General features: G+C 36.7%; 1 protein-coding gene across 4 annotated transcripts; it reads right to left on the minus strand.

Moving 5' to 3' along the window:
* On the minus strand, window positions 1-26465 carry LOC113074603 (phospholipid transfer protein C2CD2L-like). 4 transcript variants are annotated; one of them, XM_026247438.1, is made up of 14 exons: window positions 26112-26465; window positions 22884-23319; window positions 11097-11192; window positions 9837-9956; window positions 9373-9486; window positions 9133-9246; window positions 7286-7388; window positions 6849-6981; window positions 5486-5550; window positions 5175-5296; window positions 3623-3794; window positions 3398-3502; window positions 2511-2641; window positions 1-1930 (listed from the first exon to the last, which is right to left on the minus strand). In XM_026247438.1, the coding sequence occupies exons 2-14, from the start codon at window positions 23244-23246 to the stop codon at window positions 1766-1768; spliced, it is 1803 nt and encodes a 600-aa protein (XP_026103223.1). In that variant the 5' UTR covers window positions 23247-23319; window positions 26112-26465; the 3' UTR covers window positions 1-1765. The 4 variants fall into 4 exon arrangements, with proteins under 4 accessions (XP_026103223.1, XP_026103229.1, XP_026103222.1 ...); XM_026247444.1 differs by having other exon boundaries at window positions 2568-2644; XM_026247437.1 differs by having other exon boundaries at window positions 2511-2644.
* Window positions 26466-26959: the final 494 nt, after the last annotated feature.

The following is a 26959-nucleotide window of genomic DNA, read 5'->3' on the forward strand; positions in this document are numbered from 1 at the left end:
TGGATTTTCAAAAATAGTTTATTTAGAATATATTAAACATCAAATTAAACACAATAATATAAATCTCCGAATACATCAGAAGGTCCACTGTCTTAGTTTGTTCGCAGTTCTCATAACATTCTGGTCATATATAACATGTTCAGGCTTTATGCTCCAGGACTCACACACAAACTGTCATTGATTCATGAACTGCAAGTCATCATTTTATTGGTGAAACGTTTTCCTGTATTATTTAGATTCGGGTTAACGTTACAACAATTTTTATTTTTCGCTTGATCATATGGGTTGGAGGGGGATACGACAAGAGAGATTTCTTAAAGAGATAGTTCACACAAAATGAGATTACTTTTCATTTACAAACCTGTATGACTTAATGATAACAAGAGAAAAAAAAAGACAAAAATAGATTTTATGTACATCCACAGCCTCGGTCACCACTGAATCTATGATCCATACAAAGTAAACCAAGGTGAATAATGGTAACGCTATACCTTTGAGTGTGAACTAACGTTATAACTTACCGTTAACGCGAATTTGTAGTGTATCAGAAAACAATAAAATATTCTGCTCAATATTATCATTACGATTAATAAAATCTACTTGTGGTAAGTAACGCACGTGCGGAAGCCCGCTACTCTGTACAAGTTTACTACAACTAACCTCAAATGAAAAAAAGGGAAGAACAAAAAGAAGAAGGAGGAAACGGGGTTGTGTGTTACTGGGGTAACGTTCACGCCTGTTTTGTTCAAACCTTCTCTGAAAAAAAAAGATAGATACCGTGATTAAACATATTTCACCTTTTCATTGTATCCCCTGAGCTTTGTTTTCACGTGGACCCTAAAAATAGCACTATTCTCCGCTGCAGCCTGATTTACAATAAGTTGTGGAATAATTTATACATATACACAAATGCGTTTTCCCCTGTAGTGTATCCCTTTAAGTGCTTACAGTTTACAACCAACACACGAACGTAATTTAGTGAGATATGCCTACAGTAAGTTCTCAGTCTCCGTTTTCTTAAACAAATAGAAACATCATTATAAAAGATCATTAAGCCACAATGAAAGTCAAATCTAGCACTATTTGAAAACGGCATAATATCCCTTGATCTAAATGTTATAGCAACAGAAAAACGAGAACAAAGCTCACAGCATGTCTTTGCATATCACACTCTGGAAATAACGTTACTCCTCGTGAGCTCAGGAGAAATAAAACAGTGCTGATAACAGTAAACGATACACAAACATAATAAAACGACAGAAAAAGAGATCCCCAGAATTGTAAACAATCCGAATAAGATCAAAAGTGCAACTGATGAAATAAATAAGAAGAACAACACATATTGACAGTGTTGGAGGCATCAAGTCATAGGTCTATGTCGCCCCCTTGTGCTCAACAGCCGCATGACAAGACCCTTTCGAGTTTCTCAAGTTTGTTCGCTCATAATTATCCACAAAAGCACCCTTTTATCCATTTTAGCAAATTAATTAGGTTCGCAGTGGACCCATAAATAGTCAAATCATTTTATCTTCCACATTTATTTTGGCGTTTTCCAACCTGAAAGCCTTAAATCACAGATGAATGATGATGTTCCAGAAAAAAAACTCACCTAAACAAGGCTGGCTTCCTGGGTACAATGAGGTCTGAATAATTATGTTACCCCAATTAGGTTGTAGAAAATCAGTATATAACATAAATAATTAGTTCTGGAGAAATTTGGATCCAATTCTACACTCATTTGACTGGTGCCCGCACCGTGTCTCTCTTACTTGTCCTTCATCTCTATTTCTCCTTTAGTTATTTGTAGTGCTGGATCCTCCATTGGCTGTGCTGGATTTGCCCTTTGTCTTGGATGAGCGGAACGAAAAGCGTTTGATGAGGCGGCGAGAGAAGCTTCCAGACTTTTTACGGCTGGTGGAGGAACAGGAGGCTGTGGAGGAGACATTACCCAGGTTAGAGATGTCCTCGTGGGAATGACTGAAACTGGGATCTTTCTCTCTGTGTTTCCTGCGGAATAGTAGCTTGGTGCACAGCTGAGGAAGACGACATGTTGGCAGTGTGCTTGCAGAAACAGCTCCGCTGTCATCCCTTCTGTGAACCTTGTTAGGTCAGTGATTTATGAGATATGATATGAGACGAATGAGTTTGAGAATGGGCCCGAGCAGTGGGTTGTCAGGCTCCCCTCCCTTTGGGGAGCTAGAATGTAACAGTTTGATATTTAGATTGGAAAGCTCATAGATTACAATGTTCAAAAGGAAGTTAACATTAGTATTTCAGTGTTATAACAGCCTAAAAGATATGCCGGTGACAATTTTCTAGTCAAACAGTCACCTGATGAGTGTTTCATCAAAATTATGTAACTGAAAGAGAAGACTTAACCAATGACCCTGTGGGGCGGGCTAAAGAGACCGTTCTTGTGATCATTTCCCTAGATGCCTGCCTCACTGTAACCAAGATATTTTTATGACTATGATTAGAAATGTCTGTTTACTTGATGTTCTGACTCTGACCTTTGACACCCCAGATATGATGAGAGTGCTGCGTTTAGTAGGCGTCTTCTTAGGTACCTTACTAGCTGACTCGGTTAGCTGCCGAATGGCCGTTTCTGTGATGGGATCCAACCCATTAGGGAGGGTGCCTTCTGCTTGGAAATAGCACACAGATACAAACACAATAGGATCACAGACTTTCCCCTAATTTATTCAAATGACACAGCAAAAAAAAATAAAAAAAAAATAAATAAATAATAATAATATAACAATAAATAATGTTTACTAAATGTATTTGAACAAATATCTGTAATATTAACATAGATAAATGGTTAAAACCAAACATGTAAATATTGTAAATGTGTGGTACTAATTTTTAATTTACACGTGCACATTTCAATTATAAACATGATAATAAAGACAAGTCTGGAGATTAATAATGTGGGTTTTTTTATGCTTACCAAGGTTGCAATTATTTGATTTAAAAAAACACTGTAAATTTGTGAAATAGTATTACAATTTAAAATAACTTTTTTCCATTTTATTTTGTTTTAAAATGTAATTTATTCCTGTAATGGCAAAGCTTAATTTTTATCAGCCATTACTCCAGTGTCACATTATCATTCAGAAATCATTCTAATATGCTGTGTTGCTACTCGAAAATCCTAACCATGTTGAAAACAGAATTGTTGCTTAATGTTTTTTGTAGAAACCATGATACACTTGTTTTTCCAGATTCTTTGATTAATAAAAAGTTCAAAATAACATCATTTGTTTAAAACAGAAATCTTTCATAACATTAGAAATGTCTTTAATCTTACGTTTAATCAACTAAACGTCCTTGATAAATGAAAGAATTCTCTTATTCATCTAAAAAATGCTAATGCTAATGTTAATGTGGAGCTCACTGCTGGGGGTGGGACTGGCACTGGTGCTCTGGAAGCTGTTTGTGAGCACAGTGGGGGTCTTTTCAGTCACCTCCACCTTTGAGGGAGACCTAGACGGAGAGTCTCCTGCAGTTACAAAGGAAGAAATAGGATAGGGTGAAACTGCCAAGTCACTTGTGTGGAACTAGACAATGCAGACAGAAGAATGTGTGTGTTCTCAGTGTTCCTGAGTGATGTGGCCTTTACCTAGTTTGCAGTCCAGTTTTAGTCGGGACTGGATGGTGGTTACCGTAGTGACAATGGTGCCATCAGGCATAATGGTGCGGTCTACGTCCACCTTCTTTGAGGGGGTGACCAAGGATCGCGGAGGAGTGGCATTCTGACCTGCACGCAAATCACTGGACTCCAAATACAACAGCTATGGAGGCAGAAACATAAAATCAAAAAGCATAAATTCCTATAATTAAATTTTTTTAAATAAATATACTATAGAAATACGGTTAGTACAGACACTGATATCATAAAAAAAAAAAAAAAAACAATCCCCATATGTACAGCATAATTTTGAGCTGACTTTGCCTATGTGTTCACAAACACAAAGATTATTCAGGTCAAGAGTATGTGTGTAACATGTACAGTGTGAACCAGTGCTTAATTTGTAAATGAATAATTTCCGGATCCAAAACCGCAATTAAAAGGCACTGTGACCGACATTGATAGTACAACTTCAGCTTTCCCCGGATACTCAGTGACATCACTAAACGGTGATGGCACAACATTCTGCATGGTTTCTGCATGGACCTAACTACAGCCTAGGGCACAGGGTCAAAAAGAGGTTGCCGGGATGATTTAAGGAAAATTTAGCAGTATGCAAGTTACAAAAAATAATAACAAAAATAACAACATTTGTTTTCACCAATCAATGAGTGCGATTTAGAACTTAGATGATTGGTAAAAAATATTTTTAGGACCTATACATAACCTCCAAATAAATCTATCTGTCCTCGCTTGCTATCTGACTTGTATGCACACATGCACAGTCAGGATCTAATGCACTTGTTTTATCTTACAAAAAAAACAAAAAAATAAAAATAAAATAAAATATATATATATATATATATATATATAGAATGCAAAAATTCTAAATCTGACATTTTCCAGATCCAGCTCAAATGAAGCACTGGTGTAAACTAAAGTACTAGATTAAATAAATAAATTATTCCGTTATCAAGTTAATCAGAGATAAAGTGAGCATTGGCTTCACAAGGCACACCACTGTAATAAGATATGTTTTCTATTAAATAATTCACATTGACATTTGGAACAGAGGCTTATCAAAGTGTTCGGAAAAGTGAACACAAGGTTGGCTGAAGCCTTAATCAGTAATGCAAACACTCTGAACATTGTGTTATCATGGAAATCATGTATACTTTATACATGTGAATTACTAGTATCTATCTGTCCGTCACACTGTCATATACTACCGTTTGGGGTAAATATATAGTCTTTCAAAATAAACAACTTTTTATTTAGCAAGAACACACAAAACTGATCGAAAGTGACAGTGAAGACATTTAAAATGTTACAAACTATTTCTGTTAAATAATTGTTCTTTTAAACTTTCTATTAGCTTTGCCATTACAGGAATAAATTACATTTAAAAATAGAAAACATTTATTTTAAATTGAAATTTCACAAGGTTACTGTTTTAATGTATTTTTTGATCAAATAAATGTAGCCTTATATGAACGGTAGTGTATTTGAAATATATCTGAATTCTACTTTATGCTGTCCTTACTTCTAATGTCACAATTGCAGTTGGAGCCAGACCATGACCCGGCGTGATGGACAGTTTATGTTGTCCATTAGAAATTCTTTTAGAGGGATCCAATTGTAAGGAAGCATAACCAGGCAGAAACTCTGTCAAACAGAAAAAAAGAAAACAAATTAATCAACGGACAGACAAGTATATCATGCAGTAAAAACAAAAAAACAGACTAGAGAATAGAGAATATCAGTCTTTAATCATTCACCAGATCATCTAAGATCAATACATTTCTTATAATGCTGGATGAATCATTGAATGATAGGCACTGAAAAGTGACTCACGTTCTCCTTTGCTGTTCTTCTCCACAAGTCTTACTTGGAGTTCTTTGGTTTCTGGTCCTACTTCCCTAATTGATAAAAACAGACTTTGATTTATCACAAGTAAATAAAGATGCACACACAGTTAGCTTTAATTTTGTAATACAAAATATTGGAGATGAAGCGATTTTTTTTTATCATATCAGTATCATTAAAAGACTAAATTGACTTTAACAATTGTAATTGGATTTTAGATTATAAAACTGCTGTATACCATCGGTTTTGTGGTAGACTAAATGTCCCATTTGATCCCACAGCAGCAGTGTGTTGGCTGGCTATGAGAATTAAATTGGGCATTCTGTAAATTGGCATCACATGAAATAGTGACGTGTTGGGAATGGCTTTAATTAAATGTGCTAAACAGCTCTTTGTTTCATCGGGAGTTGGCTGCTGTACATTTCACAGAGCCATTGGTGGAGCTGCTCACAGCTTCACACCTTCATTCATCACAGCAGGGCTGCCATTATAAAACAGACTTTGAGGAAAACGCTCCATTGTGTTAAACTGAAGTAGGGAAGTTGACCTTTAAATGGAAGGTGTTAGAAAATCCCACTGGATTATATGGGGTCGTTTACACGACAACATTTTCAGCCAAAAGCAGGACATTTTTTATATTTTGCCTGTTCGTTTACACAACAACAGCGTTTTGGTGACTGAAAACGCATATTTTTGAAAACAGGTTTCAAAGTGCAAGTTTTTGGAAACACCACCATTGTTGTTTCTGTGCATACGTGTTAGGTATGTAGGCATCGAATTTAAAGGCAAGCGTGAAAAAACATAACCAACAATGGTGGAGTACATAGTACTGTTGTTGCTGCTCAAGAGATTGCTAATGCTTCTTCAGCAAAGTGTGGATTTATTTCACCAATAATACAGCAAACAGTGGAGACGCATCATATAATCGTCACTTCCCTTCAAGGTACTGTTTACTAACAAGGGGACAGAGCCAACTACTCGCCTGGGATACGTAATACAGAGTTTTGGCCATTTTCGCGGATGTGTGTAAACGTTTTGAAAACGTTGTTGTTCATGCGTGAAACTTTTTTAAAAAGCAAGGGAAAAACTTTTCCATTTTTGTCTACAGCGTTGTAGTAAACACAGCCTCAGTCTAGTGCTGTAGCGCAGAGTTAAATTAATTGTATGAACAAAAATGACTTTGTCTGATAGAACATGACTTTATAAGAAACATTTCCTTGTAACCTTTCCTAGGAGTCAGACATGTCAACACCTCACTCAGAATGTTTCAATCCAGTCTATTCATATGTTTCTGTCCTTGTTGATCTATATCTGCCTTTATAATCAGATAATGTTAGAACAGTGTGCTTACAGTGTAAAGTCGTCAGTCCAGTGAAGGGCTGCTCCAGGACTGGGGGAAGGAGTAAGGAAGCCGGTTCTCCGTTCAATGGAAGGAGTGTCCAGACTCAGCATACAACAAAGCTCTCCTACATGAGTCTGACATCCTGGAAAAGAAGTCACATAACTTACACCATAAACTGCTCAAATACAGAGTTTCTGAAAATCAAAGAATCCTGAATAATTTTATGTTAACATTGATAACAATAGGATATGTTCCTTGGCATATTAAGATGATTTTTGAAGTAAAAACACTGGGGTCAAATGAACATGAATGCAGTCTAATTAAACAAGGCTTCCTTTAACGGTCAACAAGGAATTCAGGCAAATCAGAGTGGCTGATTATGTAAATATTTAGGCGAATTCTTAATTCAAACACAAAGTTTTTTAAGAATCATGATCATTTTATACCTTTTTTGATGTTGGTTGCTCTGAGCTGGTGCACCAAAATCTGCCTGACAGGCGTGCTTTGAGATGGAGAGCTCAGACCACCAATCTGCTTCTCCCTGGGAAACTATTAAAACATAGAATGTAAATGTTTTATAACATGAAAGTATAACATGAAAGTCACATATTAAAGTTAGAATTCCTCATTCTAACTTTAAATACATGTCTAGTATGTTTTGTACTGATAAGGGTGTCATACATCCCTGCATGTTATACGTCAAACACTTGCACCCATGTCGCTCTGAACCCATAAAAGATTTGTTTGTCTTTGGAACACAATTTAATATATTTTGGATGAAAACCGGACAGCTTGTGACTGAAGATGAACAAAGCTTTTACGGGTTTGAAACACACAGACATGCTTTACAGTCATAAATGCATTCAGTGAGAATTTGAAACATATTTCCAAAAGAAAATCAATTAGAGCTTTATCAAAAATTTGTAACATGCCTTTAGAACAGACGTAAGTCAAAAGGAAATTGTGTACAGGGAATTTTTTTGTTTGTTTGTTTGTTGTTGTTTTTTTTTACAATGCATTGGTCTTAGAGCTCAATAGCCGCATTTTCATTGTCGGGCCAGTGCAAGCCAGGGCTTAAAACGGGTAAGCCAGTAATACAATCTTTCATAGACATATTCACGTTTAAACTCAATAAATATAACTTTGTTTTCCTACCTCCACGAGTGTCATCCATTATTGCCTTGTTTATCTAAAAGTGCACTTTTCCTAGTTTTAAATCTAGCCAAAAAGCCATGTGTTGACTGTGAAACAGTAGACATTAATTACATGTATTTATTGTGTAATTACTACATTTCCATGTCAATCCATGTGAAACATTTGCTGTCAATTTAATCATGTGCACTGCAGCCCAGCAGAAATAGACTGTGCGGAAATGATCGCTGCATGACTGCTGCAGACGCATCACTTCTGGAGTATGGCGTTATTTTAATGAAAAATGTCAAGAGCGCATTATTGTAGCGCAAAAGCACATTAATATAATGCACGAGTGCGAATCTCTCCACTCAACAAAACCAGATGCGCATGCTCAGATACACACTGCTCTCGCCCGGAGAGAGTGCGTGCACTTAAAATGTCTCTCCTCTCACTCAAATGATGTCCTGTGCACTCACAAATCTCTCTGTGGTCATGGGCTAGATATTTATTCTTTTCGCACCTTTCTATTTCTATCCTTTTCTTGTTCACATATTTCGAATCGTTTACAGCATGCAGTGTGAATGTTTTGATCTGTGGGCGCAGAAAAAAATATGCACCACAGACAGAGTATGTTCTGTTCGCGACCTCCATTTAGGCACACTGCATTTTGATTGGTTCGGATAGCATACTGCAGGACATCGAGGCCGCAGAAAATCGTGCAATAAAGCAATTTAGAAATTGCGCATGCTCCAATCGTGATTTTTATGATGATTTTGATTAATCGCACAGCCCTGGTGCAAATTTCTACAAATTCTTAAATCTAGATACATTGACTTGGGAAGCAAAATGACATGAATCTTGTTTTCTGTAAAACTTAGAAAAAATAAAGTGAGTTTATGATTAAAAATAACAAATATTTGCCAGTGGACCTAGGAAAAACTATTTAATTTAAAGGAAAACAAGTCTTCATGGCCCACTGACAAATATTTAAGGCCTTAATTACTGAAAGGGTGAATTCAGACTTATAAGACTTTTTTAAGATCTACAGAAGTTTTGGTCATAATGTGCAGTACAGTTTCAAATGCTGGCCACACTGACCCAGTACACGGTCATAACCCTCACTGTTTGATATAGCAATCGATACTGGTATAGTTTTTACCGCAGGGCTTGATACACAGGCTCTCAGGTTGAGGATCATGGCAGGGTGTGTTGTGTACAGTGTGTCCTCCACCAGCGCCGCAATCATTTCACTGTCCACCTCCACGTCAGAGCCCTAAAGACAAAACCAAAAACAAAGATATCAGTTTATGTGCATAGTTGCATTTTATACAGTTTGCAATTTGTAATAGGTCACAAGCTGAAAGGAACAAGACCTATGTGACCAAAACTACTCCCTTGCCTCTTTCTGTACTCTTTGGCGTGGTGTTACAGTTAAAGAGAGATGAGGCTGCTTGGAAAAGGTCCAGGACACAAGGAGACCCTCTTCCTCCACTTCCTCAAGACAGACCTGCAACTACAGAAGCCCATACAGAACATTTGAACTCCTGTTTCACACTGAATTTGCAAAATGAATATATTCATCGATGGCTGCTCCATTTTTTACCATATAGAGATGAAACATTAAACTATGGCACTATGCATCAAGTGGCGTCGTTTGTTTGAGATGAGTATCGCATGCAATATTCATAGCCACTAAACCTCACAGTCTACATTAGGCTATTGAGATGGGGGGAAAAATTGGCAAACTGAGAGGCTCATTCATGTGAGCAGCGGCAGGAGAAACCAGACTAATGAAAGTTGAGTGTGCAGCTATGCAGACTGATGCAAACTTGCAGATGCAAATCCATTTCATTTGTATTTTACCTGGGCCTGCATGGGCTTCACCGTGATCTGGTAGGTATCCATGGAAACAGCTGCATGTGACTGCTGAGTGACAGTCACGGGAAATGTTACAGTGTCGACTGAACAACTGCACTTCAGGACCTAGAGGAGGTTGAGGGTATGATTGACAAATGATGACTGAGTTGGACATAACATAGTATCTTCATAAGAATAATATTATTTAAAAAAAAATCAAATGCTTTGATTACATATAGAGAAAGTATATACTGAATGTAACTTAATAAGATAGACACATTGGCCCTGATTTAAGATTTTGAGTGTTTAAAAACACATTGATTATTTAAAAAAATATTAGGAGCATAGCATGCACATAATATCTGAGCTGATCAGACTGAAGATTGTGTCTGTCAAATGAACCGAAAAATAGCTTCTCATGTGCGTGTTTCTCTCAGTGGATTTGTAATTTGTTTTCATACACATGTAAATATAATGGGTGTTAACTACATCAAACATGCCTGAAAATCATTTAAGATATGATAACTGCACGTGCAAATGAATACCACTGCAAGGATGTGTGCCCTATAACTGCTCGCATTCATTTACTCTGAGAGAAGAGAACATGCAGATGAACACAATGATGCTGGATGACTGACACTCCCAAAAAATGTGTTTATTGTAAAAATTGTTATTATTGTAATCACTCAAAATTATATGTAGAAAACACAATAACAACTAAATCATATTTATTCCTAAATTCCCACCATATAAATTATGACAAATAACTTTTTTTCTCTTTTTGTTTTTACATATACTGTTCAAAAATTTGGGGTCGGTGAGATTTTTAAAATTTTTTTGAAAGAAGTCTCAAGGCTGTATTTATTTGATTAAAAATACAGTAAAAACAGTCATATTGTATTATTATAACCAAAATAATGTTTTTTTTTTTTTTTTTAATGAAATTCCTGATTTAATTTATTAGTAGCTATTACTCCAGAGTAAACAATCTTTCAGAAAACATTTATATATGTTGATTTGGTGCTCAAGAAACATTCCTTTTTATCAATGTTAAAAATAGTTTATTTTGCTATATACTGTATATAGTTGCTTTACTAAGAAATAAAAGAACAGCATATTTTACAACATAAATGTCTTTCTTTGCTTGCATATTTGCACGTTAACTTTTAGTTAGATTGGGCAAACAAATAAGTAGCCCTTATTTGGTCATTTGTGTCAAAGTAATTTGGTCTTTTTTGTGTCAAAGTAAAAGCTTTGACTGCTTACCATGCTGCGTACTGATTGGTCAGTGCAAGTCACACGGTCAATCGACGCAGAAGTTGGGAGCTGAAGACAGTCATCAAAGGTGATCTGAATGGAGCTCTGAAAAAAATGGAGATTGTCAGTTAGCTCATCTGCACATAAATCAGTGAAGAAAAGGCATTTGTGGGTGCAATCACTCTTCAAATATGTCTCTTGGGCTAAATGTCTATTTGCATGTTTATATTAAGTAGCTAGATGATATAGTAGCTAGTGCATCCATAAATCTTCAGAGTTTCAAAACAGAAATCCCAGCCACCTAGGGAAAAAGTAGCATGATAAACAGGCAAAGGAGGCACTGCAATATCATCTGCTTTACTTCTTCTGCAATGCATCGTTTGCAAGTATGTAAAAGTGCAACTGCAGGAAGAAAAACAATGCCGAAAAAGACACATTTAATTAAGACCAATAAGTAACATCAATAAGATGTAAAAGTGGGTGGAAATATAAAACAATTATCATCCCAGCTGAGCTAAAAAATCCTCTATACTTTAACTTCTTAAAGAGTGTGCTTGTGTTTGGGTCATTATGTACTTAATTACAGAAATTAATACAAACAACATACATTTTGTCCCTCTTCAAATCACACACTCACACACATATACCTAGCACACATATTCCCAACTATCTCTATCCAAAAGAACTGGTCAGTTTAAAGCATACTCAGGATATGACATCATTTTGTCCAGGCAAATGTGGCAGACTCCCATGACGACAAGCTGCCAATGTACCTTTTTGAGCCAGACTTTCACAGTTCACAAATGCAGATCATGCAACAAACCCTGACTGCCAGGACTCCAGGTAAAAAACACACTAATCTAATCTAAGCTTGTAAAACACCCTAATAAAGATCATGATGAGAGCAAAGGCCTCTGATCACATTAAAAGGAAACCTCTGCGAGTGTCAGGACATTGCAGCAAGGCAGAAACCTTGGCCAAGTGTGACTGGCAAGAGAGGAGTGTGGTAATGGAAATGAATGAGCATAACCACAACACTGTGTGGAGAACACTGAGGCTGTTGCTGGCACTGATGGACATAACTTGGAAAACCACTGCTGTAGCTTTCTTCTTAAATGATTTCATGCGTTGTGAGTCAAGATGAGGGTGTGTAACATGAAGCTTAAACTCTACAATCACACCATGGAGTACCATTTAAAATGCAAATTTCATAGTTCGCATCTGATGCAATATTTACTTCACAACATTTTGCATATTTTGACAATATTATTGCTAGATTATAAACAATATTACTGCAATGTTCTAAAAGCACATCATCAATATCTTAAGCATGTGCATGTGTAATCAAGGAGCGATGACATATTTTCGTAGGACAACCTGTATATTAGCATCATCCTGGTTCCCTTGACAAAGAGCCAACTAGATTTTTTCATTTGCATTTGAATTATAGCAGAAAATAAGCTCTGTGACTAAATAACATGATTTTTACAGATTATTAAGTTGATCTTCAAAATGAATACAACCTTTCTGAATTATGAAGCCACCAGACGTAAAAAACAAAAGATTACCATCGCAGCAGGAATTTAACATTACCACCATTAACCTTCCAACAACTCTGTCAATATTTATTTATAATCTTGAAGTTGAAAGTTATAACAGCTTGCAAGACCATCAGTAAAATCGTACTGGTTAGTAATTGAGATTTCCTGTTTAGTGTGATGCAGTTTTAATATCCCCGACAAACTCTGCAGTAATCCAATTTAACCAGTTGTTAGTAACCACCTTTTTTTTATTGAATAAAACGTGAGAATATTTTGAGCTTGTTAACAAAACTTATTTCAGACATTTAGCCAAAAACCCATAAAAAAAAATTAAATCTCAGAAAGTACGAATTTTCTCTCTCTCTCTTTGTAGCTCATCCAATGGGACGAGAGGACATGTTTGACTGGGCAGCATTTACTGGCTCAGCCCCTGAGCTCTTGGAGAAGAAGAAGAGAAAACACAAATCCCCTACTGTACTGGCATATGTTCTTTATTTGATACACCTCTCTTCATCCTTCAAGCATGACGATGTGTCTAATTCTCTCCTCAGCAAAGAATCACCACAATACGTGTCATTTGCGTACAGAGACAAATCCTTGTCATTTACATCACACATTTGCATGATCATCTGTGCTCTTCCACAACATCATGAGGTAATCCACACGTTTGACACTGGCTATTACCCACTACAAACAGACATGTGCACTGAGACCAGGGAGGGACTGAATAAGAACACTAGCACTCCGTTAAGTTGGGATACACCTTTCTTTTGCACATCAAATATCCAAAATAGTGTTGAGGTTTTGCTAAATCTTTACATAACTGCAAAAGCACTGAAAATGTAGTTTCATGAGGAAAATACTGCACATACAACTACAGCACAGAGGAAAAAAAAGCTTGTTCTGTCCTCTGCATCAATAGTTTGTTCAGGTTCCATCAGTGAAATCAGCATTCATAAAGAAAAAAATGATAATACAGACCTGTCCACCCCCATAGGGCACAGTCAAGCATTTTAAAGCATTTCCAAATCACCACACATTCCACTTTAGCCACGTCAGTTTGCATTTTCAGCATACGCCAAACTTCTAAAGATCACGCAGAATGCATTTTTGAGACCACAGACAAGTAAAATAACTGATATGCAGAAAATGGCATGTGTGCATTAACTGTTTTCAGGGGTGCAACTCTGGTCTGACAGGTCGGAGTGTTGTGCAATGTTTGATTTTATCTAGAAAATGAAAAAAAAAGAAGATCTACATCTAGGGGGTGGAGACTTGTAGGTTTAGGTATATGTAAGGTGCAACACTCACCGGTCTCGAGTCCCACGGAGGAGATTGGATGGATATAAAATAGGAGCGACGACAGTGAAGGACGAGAGAGGACCAGGCCTGGATTTTATTTTATGTTTTGTTTTGTTTGATTTTTGTTTTGTGTTAATTTTGTCATTAAAGTCTTTGTTTGATTTTCCACTGGTTCCCGCCTCGTTCTTTCCACGAAAGAACATTGTTACATATATATATATTCCATTCAGATTTGAATAAGCCTTGTTTTTCATGCTGCTAAGATGGTCATCTACACACAGTGTTGGGAATGACAGCCATAAGTAAATGCAGGACTTATAAAATTACAATGGAAAGGACAAAAATATGATATACATTATTTAAGTCTAGAGTAACTTAACTAATTTCAGAAGCACCTTCAGTGTTTTTAATCTGGAACCGGACCTGCTGGTAAATGCCACACTCTTGAGGTTTATAGGCCTTGTTTTTTGTATCATGATATTATTAATCTTGATTTCTCAAAACGATTTGCTTTTAAGCTATTGTTGGGTGCACCAAGCACATAGCTGGTGTGTTTGGGCCCCATACATGAAATTTGTTTAGGGCCCTCAAATCAAAGTCCAACCCTGGTAACCATAACTAAACCAATTAAAATTATAGAACAAAATTTGATATGTATATATATTTTTTTTTTAAACCAGTTCCCATATGAACATGATCATATAAGATTTTTACATTTAGAACTGTTGCACTTATAAGTATGACATAAGTCTATATGTCAAGAGTACAATTGTGCTAGTAATTGTACACAGTTAAAATATATGGTTGTAAAACCACTGTTTAGCTGTTCAAGCAAATCCAACAGAGAACACCGCCTGTCTAGTGAGCTTCATATAATTTGAGCTTAAGACCCCTACTATAGAGAATGTGGTTACGTGTATGTGTTCCCCCTCTCATTCAACTCGTAAATGCTGTTCTTTTAACATTGTAGTGTGTTCATCTCAGTTAGGCCCTTGGTAGTTCATTGGTGTATGTGTGCATGTCACATACAAAGAGGCAATATGTGATACAGTATGTGGATGACAGAGTTTGATCGTATACACATTAGTATAATGTCACTTTGACTTTGAGACACCCTGTCTTCAATACCCCTCTGGAGTCTTCAAACACACCACAAAAACCATTTGAGGCAACCAAAAATATCCTTCTTTAGGCACCATGACGTAACTTGATGTCAAAACTAAGGATCCAAAAATTCCTTGGGGAAATCTAAATCATTGAGTGCCAACAACTTAAGGCAGTGCAATGCCGTTTCAAAATAAAGGACAAAAGAGGGCCACAGTGATGCACAATCTTCTGACTAATATTAAAAAAAAATTTGTATGCAGGGTTTGCTGATCTGTAGATTATTAATAAGCCAATGTGAAGCAAGGTGAGGCTTACCTGATTCTTACATTCATCAGAATTAATGAGAAAACCAGCATGAACTAAAAGGGCACTTGTTTTATCATGAAAATACAAAAAATGCTAATTATATTCAGTGCTTATTTTCAGGTCTGTCCACCAAGAAAAAGCAATGAGAAGGATGATAGCGAGACAGAAATAAACAGACTAGTCTGACCTTGAGCTCTGTGTGTCCATGTGCAGACAGTGTGCTATTCTGTGAACTGCAGGCATGATAATGTGCCATCCTACCATTCCATCATATGCACAGATGCCACACACACACACACACACACAGAGAGAACAAGAGACGATCTCGATCTCAATCTCAGCCAAGTCATTAATCAATTGTTTATTCTGCTTTTCATTTAAATTTTAAAAATAGATGGTCTTGAAGACAATAAGCCAGTAGATCTGAACATTTGGACAGATCTATATGTTGCAGCTCTCTGCATGGACCATATGTGTCATCCAGTGTCAAATTCCCTTCTTTACTGCCTACGTGATGACCATTTAAAGACAGTATTCAACATGCATTCTTTGTAACTACAAATGAAATAGAAAACTGTGGATGGATACAGGTAGACTACAGTTCAAAAGTTTGGGGTCTTTAAGATATATTTTTTTAATTTTTTACCAATGCTGCATTTATATAGTAAAACAGTATTATAATGAAATGTTACAATTTTAATATATATTAAATTGTATGGTGATTTGGTTCTCAAGAAACATTTCATTATCAATGTTGAAAACAAGTTATGCTCCTTAATAATTTGTCGAAACCATGATTTATTCAGGATTCTTTGCTGAATAGAAACTGTTTACAGTATTTTAATGAATCCATGCTGAAAAAAAAATCTATTGCTTTAAAAAGAAAAATCCTACTGACCCCAAACTTTAGGATTAGTGCACAGTTGTAAATTAAGACACAGTAAACTTTGACCTTTGGAATTTAGATAGTTGGTCTGTATGTGTCTTATTATATTAAGACAATATTCAGGGTATATATATATTCACACACAACAGGAGAAAATCAATGCAAAAGTTAACTTTTCCCAGGCACTCAAGAGTGTACTAAATACAAAGACCTTAATAATATACCATATACTCTGTTGCTGTCAGAAAGAGAGGGAGACAAATTAAACTGATAACTTTGAGTTAAAGTAATCCAAGTTATTTTACAGCTTTTATTTTGAGCTGTGTGCTTTTTATACCATGTTTATTAGCAAGTAGTGTACTTAAGTGTGTGTGTGAGAACAATCTCAAGGGACGTCCTTCTTTTGTTATTGCCACATATAGCCAGCTGTGCAGATCCCCCCAGCAAAATCCCTGGATTACTAGAGGGAGTTTGTGTTTATGTGTGTGTGAGTGTGTTGGGTGAGAAATAAAGAGTAAAGACCGAACGAAGGATAAAGCCTCTTAGCAGTCCTCACACATTATAGAAATGCAGCCTGAAACCAACCAAATGTGACCAGAATTGCACCAAGCAACTCTTTATTCCCACTGCCACTGCACACTGACATCAAGGTTTCTCTGGGGTGCTGGTAGAGTAATATCAGTCCATTTGTTTTGTAGGCCTCTGCCACCTAGGTTGTTTCCTATAGAAACAGATACACCCAAAGCAAGTTACTCAACCCAGATTCACACATTTTGGATTGTCAAAACTGATCAACACATCCTTTATACATTATCTGCCCTTTAATCCTTCCCTTATAGACAGTTCAACACCAATCCCACTCTCTCTGTAACTGTCAGCGAACCGATAATCAGATTAAAATCCCACAGGGTGCAGAGGAGATTAACCAATGGTCAATGGCTGGTTGATCCTTCTAGTAGGAAGTTATCAGGAAAGCTTCATATTAACAATTATAATTAAAAAGTTGCAAAGTTCCGTCTGTATGAATAAGTGTTATTCATGCACTTCTATCTCAATGCCTCAGGCAACCACAAACACATATGCCTCGAGCCCTGAATCAGACTTTCCCCCCTTCTTTAAGCAGCTGCTCTACTGTTAAAAAAGATCTCACTGAATTACATTACAAGCTATCAGAACTTCATCTTACTTTTTTTAGCTAAATTTCAGCAACTGCACCAAATTGCATATTTTTGTTCAGTTTAGGACTCTGGGGGCATATTACAGGAAGATCCTAACTTTAAAATCTTATCTTATTTGTTTGGTAACCATGTTAATTTCAGTTAGGACCAAATTTAGGGCTAAAGCTATTACAGAACAGCGTTTCCTAAGTGTGTTATCTTATCTTAATTACAGATAGGAAAGGGGTATTACAGAAACCTCCTAACTTGACAAAAAATCCTAAAAACTGTCTTTACTTTGGGACAACCCCACAGCTGTCCTAACTTCAAAATTATTTTAAAGCTAACGGAAAAAAAACACGTACAATCGCGCTGTCCAACAATGGTATTACATTAATTAATAACTGAAAATAAAGAACAGAGATGTTTAATGGTAGAAAGGCTCTCTGAGGTCCTTGAAGATGTAACATTTTGATGACAAAACACTTATAAGTAATTACAAACTGCCCACCAAACATGATATTACAGTTAGCACAAGTTGGCAAAGTGTGACCGAGCATTACCGGTTATAGTGTAAGTGACTAATGCCTTATGTTTTTTTTGTTTGTTTGTTTTTGCAAAAGGCACTTTTTTCAAAGTGAAGTAGCTTCTATTATTTAGTTTACCTCATCAGCAGCTAGTGCTTTTAAGTTTTTTAAAAAAAAATTGTATATGTGGTCTAAATGTTAAAGGCGCTATTATAAAAAAGTAAAAAACAAAAAAAACAAAGAAAAAGATGAAAAATTCAATTATTATGTCAGACTTTACAGCATTAGATCCATATTTACAGCATAGTTTTGATACTGTAAATAATAAACTGTTATTAATTCCTTAGTTATTAGAATAATAAGCACAAACGGCTGGAATGCTTAACCGATATACAGAAATACTCTCTTTTCTCCTTCACTCTCTAACCTGAGAGGTGGTCGCCATGGCTAGGGTGTTTATATACCATGGTGTTTGTTTTCACGTTGCCATGTCGACAGATGACTTCAGCGCTTCAGAGGCACAGAGCTAAAGTTGCTCGATCTCTTTTTCCTCTCAATCTGATCTTACACATACACAAAAAACACCTCACAAGCACTGGAACAACCTCTCTGGCAGGTTTTTCAGGTCAGAAGAATTGGATGTGAGTGGAGTGGATTCATTAGTCAATGACCAGGCATGCTGAAAGAGCAAATATCCCGTCTGCTTGGAGACAAGATTCTAAATCAAAGCTGCCACAATGGGAACTTCTCCCCAAAGCCCAGTCTAACAAAGGAATATTTAACTAGCACACAGAGGTCACCTCTAAGGGAGGGTCATGTGACAAACATTTCACGGCACTATAAATTCCCACAGAAGATCCAGTTATTGCAGATTGAAATGATAGGCTTAGTTGAACACTAGCTAGGTTTCCATCCACCTATTTTTATGCGCATTTTGGATTATTGCAGAAAAAAAAAAAACGCTGGATGAAAACGCCATATATTCTAAAAATGCGCATAGAAAACATTACGCGCATAAATGAGTAGGATAAACTTTTAATCCGCTAAACAAAAAATTTGCAGAAACTACGATGGAAACACATTTACTGAATAAATTCCACCATGCACACTGAAAAAGTCATGTGACTTTGCGCTATGAGACAGGATAGCTTGACTAGCCAGCAGGCCGATCTCGTTCACAGCATCTATATGTTGTTATGAAGTCTGTCATCCAAGTATTTCTGTATAATTACTGTCTTACATGACTGTGTTCCCAAGCAGAAGGTATCCAACTCTTTATTTACAAATGTTTTATGTGATATTCCAGTCTTGCGCATAAGTTAAATTTGCATCTTTGGATGGAAACATAGCTATTGGCACCTTCGAACCGTTTTCCTGCTAATGAAGGTCAAATCATCTAAAAAGGTCTATAAATTCAAAGTGATTCCATTCCCTAAACACGTTTCATTGTAGCCAGTTAACCGTCTCCCCTTTGTTAAACAACCCTCCTTCTTCCTACATTATTATCACAGACGTTAAAACTATTGGATGAATGGATAAACATAAAATGGTTTCCTTTCATAAAAGGTAAAATCATTCATATGGAGAAGGAGAAACAAAGCATGACTGTCTTTTCTGTACAACTCAGCTTTGAAACTCTTACTTTACGGTCCACTGCTTTGTTTAATTGAAAGAAAATTTACAGGAGTTGAACTGAATTCAACAGTTTGCTACTGTGTGAAGGGTTTTTGGAGACGAACAGATGTTGAAAACAGATGCAGTAGAGGGTTTGGAAAGACGTCTGGTAGATATCCTGTATTAAAAGGCACAAAGACACTTTCAAACCAAGCAGGATTCTGTTGATCAACAAGGCAAATTTTCAACGATATATTCTGACGAACTTTGGGAAGAACTAAATGCAAAAACATTACTCTCCTAGTTTTAATTAGCTTGATTCACACAACTGCACATATTGCATCAATATAACCTGTATGCTTACATGCTTTCCTGAAACTATCATTCCACCGAATTGTATGTTTAGAAAAATATTTTTAATGAAGGGCTGCACCATTCATAACATCATCATGAAACCTCAAATTAACAGTTTTCAAATGCCAATAAAAAAAAAAAAAAAAAAACCATGAACAGAACCATGCTAGTCATACCCTGTGTCAATCCCACTGAAAAAGACAGGCATGAATTTACTCTTTAAATCTCACACAGAAAAAATCTGACACACCACATCAACTTTTGCGACTCACTCCCAAGTGGAGACTCTTAACAGTAAGGACATTCATTAGCAAAAGTCCTTACTTCAGGAGTCTCTGATAGCCCCACATACAGAGTCTGCAGAATCGTTGCACTTCAAAGTGCTAAGTTGCTTTTTGGATCAGCTGACTGCATTACAATCAGAGCTGCAGTTACGGCACACAGCCAAAATGCACTTAAATTAAAAAGCTAACTTATTCATGGTTATTTATTAGTTTTGGCCTCCTCTCTTATCCAAGAGAAACCAACTGACTGTGAAGAAATTTAAGATAAAGGGAAAGCAATTGCATAACTGCATTCTGTAGCCTTCCCTCCCCCACTTTGACAACCTGAGAAAATAACTAGGTTGCTGAACTGGCACAACTATTGGCTGGAGACCTTGGTAAGGAAACACTTTCTGTAAAGCTCAGGTGCCGGAGCAAAGTTCACTGTACTGAAGTTTAAATTCATTAGAGGCTCACATTTGCTCTAAATCCCAACCATAACTGCCTATTGAGTGAAAATGTCATTTTTTACATTCTGATCATATCTCAGAGTCATCAGACTAAATATGCAGATCGCCATCACTTAAAATGATGCCGAGTCCTCTGATGAACTGATCTTCAAAGATCTACAAAGAAAAGTAAAAGCATTTTTTCATGATTCAGCCTGATCTCACTGAGAAAAGTGACTAGGGAGGGGATGGATGGACATTGTTCATTTTTTCTAAGTACACCTACTGGGCAGACTGAGCTTTGATATAGACGCGGATCAAATACAGTTAGAGTTAAATATAGGAGAGGAGACCTTTACACAACTCACCAGCCCTCAAACACACTCTTAACCAGATGAAGGACTGCAGAGGAAACCAGTTTTTAAACAGACCTTTAACCCAGTTGTGTGATCTGTGTGGTTTTTCCGATAATTAGAGTAATATACATATATAGAATTGATTGTGGAACCTCAGAGTATCTGACTGGCCATAAGATAATGAGCTGATCACAAACAATAATCAACATAAATAAAGCTTATACTGTAATACTGCTGTACTATTATTAATCATTTAAGTAATGTAATAATTAGGGCTGTGGATTTAACATGTTAATCTAATTAATTAGTTATGTAAAAAAATAATGTGTTAAACATTTTAACACAATTAATGCACCCGCCACATCTGTCATCTTATATTTCATAAGGTGTTTTAAGCTAGAAATGGAGCTGCAAAGATCGATTGTTCTTTTTTTCTCACTTTTCCCAATGCAAATATTATCTATTAAAGCAACTGTTGTGTTTCTCCAAGCAATACACATTTTCAGAACGAATTCGCGTTTTGAATGAATCAGGTGAACCAATGATTCAATCAATGCCCTATTCATAAAATTTGCCATTTACTTCATTCCTGACTGAATCCATTTGAACGAATCAAGTAAATCAATGAATGAATGAATGCATAGATGAATCAGTCAATCAATTAATTATTCATTAAGACATTTACTTTTTTGGGGTTCTTATTTCATGTATCATTTCTTTAAAAATAATAAGTAATTAAAATAATGTAATAAAAAATAAGAAAAATATTAAAGGGATAGTTCACCCCAAAATAAAAAGAGCAGTTTTTTTCTTAAGCTAATTAAATATTTTTTCATGTAACACAATACTGGCTTTAAAATATATTTTGTGTGTAATTTCTCAGCCAGATTTGATGTGCAATTCATATGCAATAAATTCATTGACATATCGTGTAATTACTTAGTTTAAAAGTTTGAATTGACTGACAGTCCTTGTGACAATATAAATTTATGTCAGGGCTTTCAGACACACAGTTTTTGAGTACATTTAAAGAATTTTTTTTGGTCAGTGGTCAAGAACCGTTGACGAAATGTAACATTTATTTATAATATTGCCAGAAATGTTTAATCAAAAATTGATCGTTTACACTACCATTAGAAATTTGGGACCTGTACATTTTTCTGATCATTATTAATGTTAAAAAATAATGTTATGCTTAATATTTTTGAGGAAACTTTTTTAGGATTCTTTTTACAGTATTTATTTGAAATATAAATCTTTTGTAACAATGTAAAAGTATTTAATGTCACTTCAACGTCTTGTCTTTGCTTTCAATGTCTTTGCTGAATAAAAGTATGAATTTCTTCCAACGAAATAGAAATTAGACAGTAAATGAAACGAAAGTTTCATCTGTTTCAGATGTTCATCTGTCATCTGTTCATCTGAAATCTGTCAGTTTAACGGGTTACATGTGTGAAAGTGGCTTGCGACTCTTAAATATAAAACTAGTGAACATAGGCAATAAGAGTGTCACTTGTTCTGCAAAATTTTAGCGTTTAAGACAGCAATTTAAAAAAACACTCATTTACACTGATTAGCTAAGGGGAAAAAAGTGCAAATTTGGATTCCTGAGAGAAGCCCCAGAGGAGACAATATACTGAGGCCTGTCATATGTAATACTCACTGCAGAGCAGATTTTCTGGGAGGAGAGGGAGGGTGTGTATGGTTGTTACACAAGAACCTGCATCCCCTGACACTCTAACACCCACACATTCACTAACATGTCAGGCCATGATATTATGCCCACACACACTCGCAATAGCCTAAAAATACTCTTACGCACATATAAACATGCATGGAGCAATGAAAACACATGCTTATGTATATACAAAACCTCCTTCATATTTTTCTCTACCATACGGTCTTAAAGTAATTTTGCTCCAGTTGATACTCACCCCTTGCCTGCAGGCCTGTTCATTGAGCGCCCGCACCCAAGCTCTCTGCCAGTGCTCTCTGAACGACTTGAACACAAAAAGTGATGACAAAAGGCCTTTGACACCAGCCTCAGTGTCACTCCCTGCCCCGTCTCGCTCCAGCCTCAGCCTCAGGAGGGAACCCCACACGCCGCCCGTCAGTGTCTGGTGGGTGAGACTCAAGGGCAGCTGCCATTTGGTCTCCCTCTTGCCCTGAAACCTCGTGCACCACCTGGGGCGAAGCAATGCCAATGAGAACTGAACGAGCCAGGCTAGTACGACCAGCAGCGAGGCGCAGAAGAGAGCCACCTGAACCAGCCAGCTCACGTCCTGGAAAGTCGTCATCTCCTTAATCAATGCTCATTTAAATCTCATTTTCACGAAGGGTTGAAAATCTTGACTCAATAAGGTTGGAACTCTGTGGAAAGGGAGAGAGATGGAGAGTGATTTGGGTGGAAAAAGACAGGATGTAGGGATATACAGCTATACAGCAAAGACACAACATGTTAACAATGTCTCATTGGAAAAGTGACATCTTACTTAAAGGGACAGTTTACTCATAAATTAAAGTCTAGTACATGTTTAAATAGAAAAACAATGGAAAAGCAGTGCAGTTGAATGCGAAACACATAAGTGAATAGCCCCTTTCTATAGCAAATGATCTGGGATTTTGCATTTCTCTTTTGTGTTCCAAGGAGAGAAGAAAGTCAACAGCAACATGAGCATGAAAATGGTGACAAAATGTACATTATTTGGTGAGCTGTGCCTCTAACAAAAGGTCGAATTCATGCTTATTCGCAGATGGGAAAATCAGCTATGACTTATTTTCTATTTACATACACATTATAATTTTGTCCAATGTTTTCCTATCAAACAATTTAGAATAAAGGCTAATTTACCTAAAACATTTATGGTATTTTCTCACCACCAGTTATTGCTGCTGTATTTGTTTAGTGTGCTCTCTGTATGTTTTGTCTGTCTGTCTGTGTGTGTGTGTGTATACAGGTGCTGGTCATATAATTAGAATATCATCAAAAAGAAGATTCACTAATTCCATTCAAAAGGTGAAACTTGTAAATTATATTCATTCATTACACACAGACTGATATATTTCAAATGTTTATTTCATTTAATTTTGAAGATTATAACTGACAACTAAGGAAAATCCCAAATTCACTATCTCAGAAAATTTTAATATTGTGAAAAGGTTCAATATTGAAGACACCTGGTGCCACACTATAATCAGCTAATAAACTCAAAACACCTGCAAAAGCCTTTAAATGGTCTCTCAGTCTAGTTCTGTAGACTACACAATCATGGGGAAGACTGCTGACTTGACATTTGTCCAAAAGACGACCACTGACACCTTGCATAAGGGGGGCAAGACACAAAAGGTCATTGCAAAAGAGGCTGGCTGTTCACAGAGCTCTGTGTCCAAGCACATTAATAGACAGGCGAAGGGAAGTTGGTAGAAAAAAAGTGTACAAGCAATAGGGATAACTGTGCCCTGGAGAGGATTGTGAAACAAAACCCATTCAAAAATGTGGGAGAGATTCACAAAGAGTGGACTGCTGCTGGAGTCAGTGCTTCAAGAACCACTATGCACAGATGTATGTAAGACATGGGTTTCAGGTGTCGCATTCCCTGTGTCAAACCACTCTTGAACAACAGACAGCATCAGAAGCGCCTCGCTTCAAAAAGGACTGGACTGCTGCTGAGTGGTCCAACGTTATGTTCTCTGATGAAAGTAAATTTAGCATTTCCTTTGGAAATCAGGGTCCCAGAGTCTGGAGGAAGAGAGGAGAGGCACAAATTCACGTTGCTTGAGGTCCAGTGTAAAGTTTCCACAGTCAGGGATGGTTTGGGGTGCCATGTCATCTGCTGGTGTTGGTCCACTCTGTTTTCTGACGTCCAAGGTCAACACAGCTTTATACCAGGAAGTGTTAAAGCACTTCATGGTTCCTACTGCTGACAAACTTTATGGAGATACAGATTTCAACAGGACTTGGCACCTGCACACAGTGCCAAAGCTACCAGTACCTGGTTTAAGGACCATGATATCCCTGTTCTTAATTGGCCAGCAAACTCCCCTGACCTTAACCCCATAGAAAATCTATGGGGACTGTGAAGAGCAAGATTCGATATGCCAGACCCAAGAATGCAGAAGAGCTGAAGGCCACTATCAGAGCAACCTGGACTCTCATAACACCTGAGTAGTGCCACAGACTGATCGAATCCATGCCACGCTACATTGCTGCAGTAATTCAGGCAAAAGGAGCCCCGACTAAGTATTGAGTGCTGTACATGCTCATACTTTTCATGTTCATACTTTTCAGTTGGCCAAGATTTCTAAAAATCCTTTCTTTGTATTATTCTTAAGTAATAATCTAATTTTCTGAGATAGTGAATTTTGGATTTTCCTTAGTTGTCAGTTATAATCATCAAAATTAAAAGAAATAAACATTTGCAATATATCAGTCTGTGTGTAATGAATGAATATAATATACAAGTTTCACGTTCATATATATATATATATATATATAATGACCAGTTCCTACTTTAACCATTTGCGCCCGAACTACAGTTACCATATTAACCTTTTTGCAAGAAGTTCCAAAGACTTGTTCTTATCAAGATTTACAATGTGTTGTGTTAGTATTACCACCTGTGCTTAAAAGTTTAATCAGTTAAGCAAACTGACTAAGCATTTCGGTGAAAGTGTGACATTCAATGCTTGTCCTGAAACCGGAGAAGCAGACAACTTCTTCCAGAAAACTCAGATCGGTTGCACAGTCTAGTCCTGTGTCAAGACTGTCTCAAATAAACCCGTCCCGATTCTGTAACGTTACTGACAGTCCAGCAGCGAGGATAGCAGCTGTATTGTGGGTCGGTGCAGCATTGCATCTTCTAACTGGATCATCATGACCCATCTAGCGATTCATTTCAATTACCCTCTTTTTTGGCAACTAATCTAAGTTTGTATTTAATAATGGTACACATATCAAATAATGCATGTTTACGTCACCCTCAATGGTCGCCATTCGAAAATCTGTATTTCAAACCCTAGTGAGCTGCATACCTAGACAACATTTTTGGGCATCTTACTCAGTTCAGCTGACTCGGAACGCGCCTACGAAGAACAAAAAATGTTCTTCGTACATGACGCCGAACGCATATTCAGGATTTATAAGAATAGAAAGGAAATAATACCGATCAGGTGAGAAACACCGTCTTTGGACGCTACAGATCACCAGCTCAATGGCTACATCATGTCTTCGTAATTCCAGCACCAGTCCGAGCGTCCGAGCATCTTCTACGATCAAACCTGAGTTGATCGTTACATGGCCTCCGTTTCGTGAATCTTTCGCATGCTACATAAAACCACACATTTATATGATCCAGTGCTGTCAACTCAAGAGAAAATGTTCCCCCTTCCACAGTCGGTGTCGGATGGTCTGTAATGGTAATGCGCAGGAACAGAATTCGAGCTGTCAAATAGTGTAGCAACACAAACACACAGCGCGTACGCGCTGCACGCATTTAAAGAGACACGCACGCTGGTGAAACTGCGCATGCGCAATGCGCACATTCTCTATCTGCCCACTCGCTGATGTATATGAAGATTTATCTGTTTTTATACAGTCTATGGGATTTACATCATGTCATAAACACAGGGTTGTTGTGCTGATTTTGTCACCACTTTAAAGATATAAGTATCCACGTATTTTATGTTTGAACTGATTTTTCTAATTTTCTATCAACGGTCTTTTATATTAGCCAAAATTCTGTTTTTCGGTGACTCTCTTCATATTAAGTATATGATTATTTTATTTCAATTCCTAGCAAAATTCTGAAAATTCTTAAAAAATAAATAAATAATAAATAAAACTTTATAAATTAATTCGCTTGTAATAATCTTCCACTTATAAAATTATCTAAAATACATAAAAGTTTACAAAATACTAATAAAATCATAAAATATGCCATCATTCATTTTAAAATCTCATGCATTGGTAACCGTCTCAAGATATTTTTTGTAATGGCTTTATGGTTCATCG

Source organism: Carassius auratus, chromosome 5 (genome assembly GCF_003368295.1).
Source record: "Carassius auratus strain Wakin chromosome 5, ASM336829v1, whole genome shotgun sequence".
Taxonomy (NCBI): domain Eukaryota; kingdom Metazoa; phylum Chordata; class Actinopteri; order Cypriniformes; family Cyprinidae; genus Carassius; species Carassius auratus.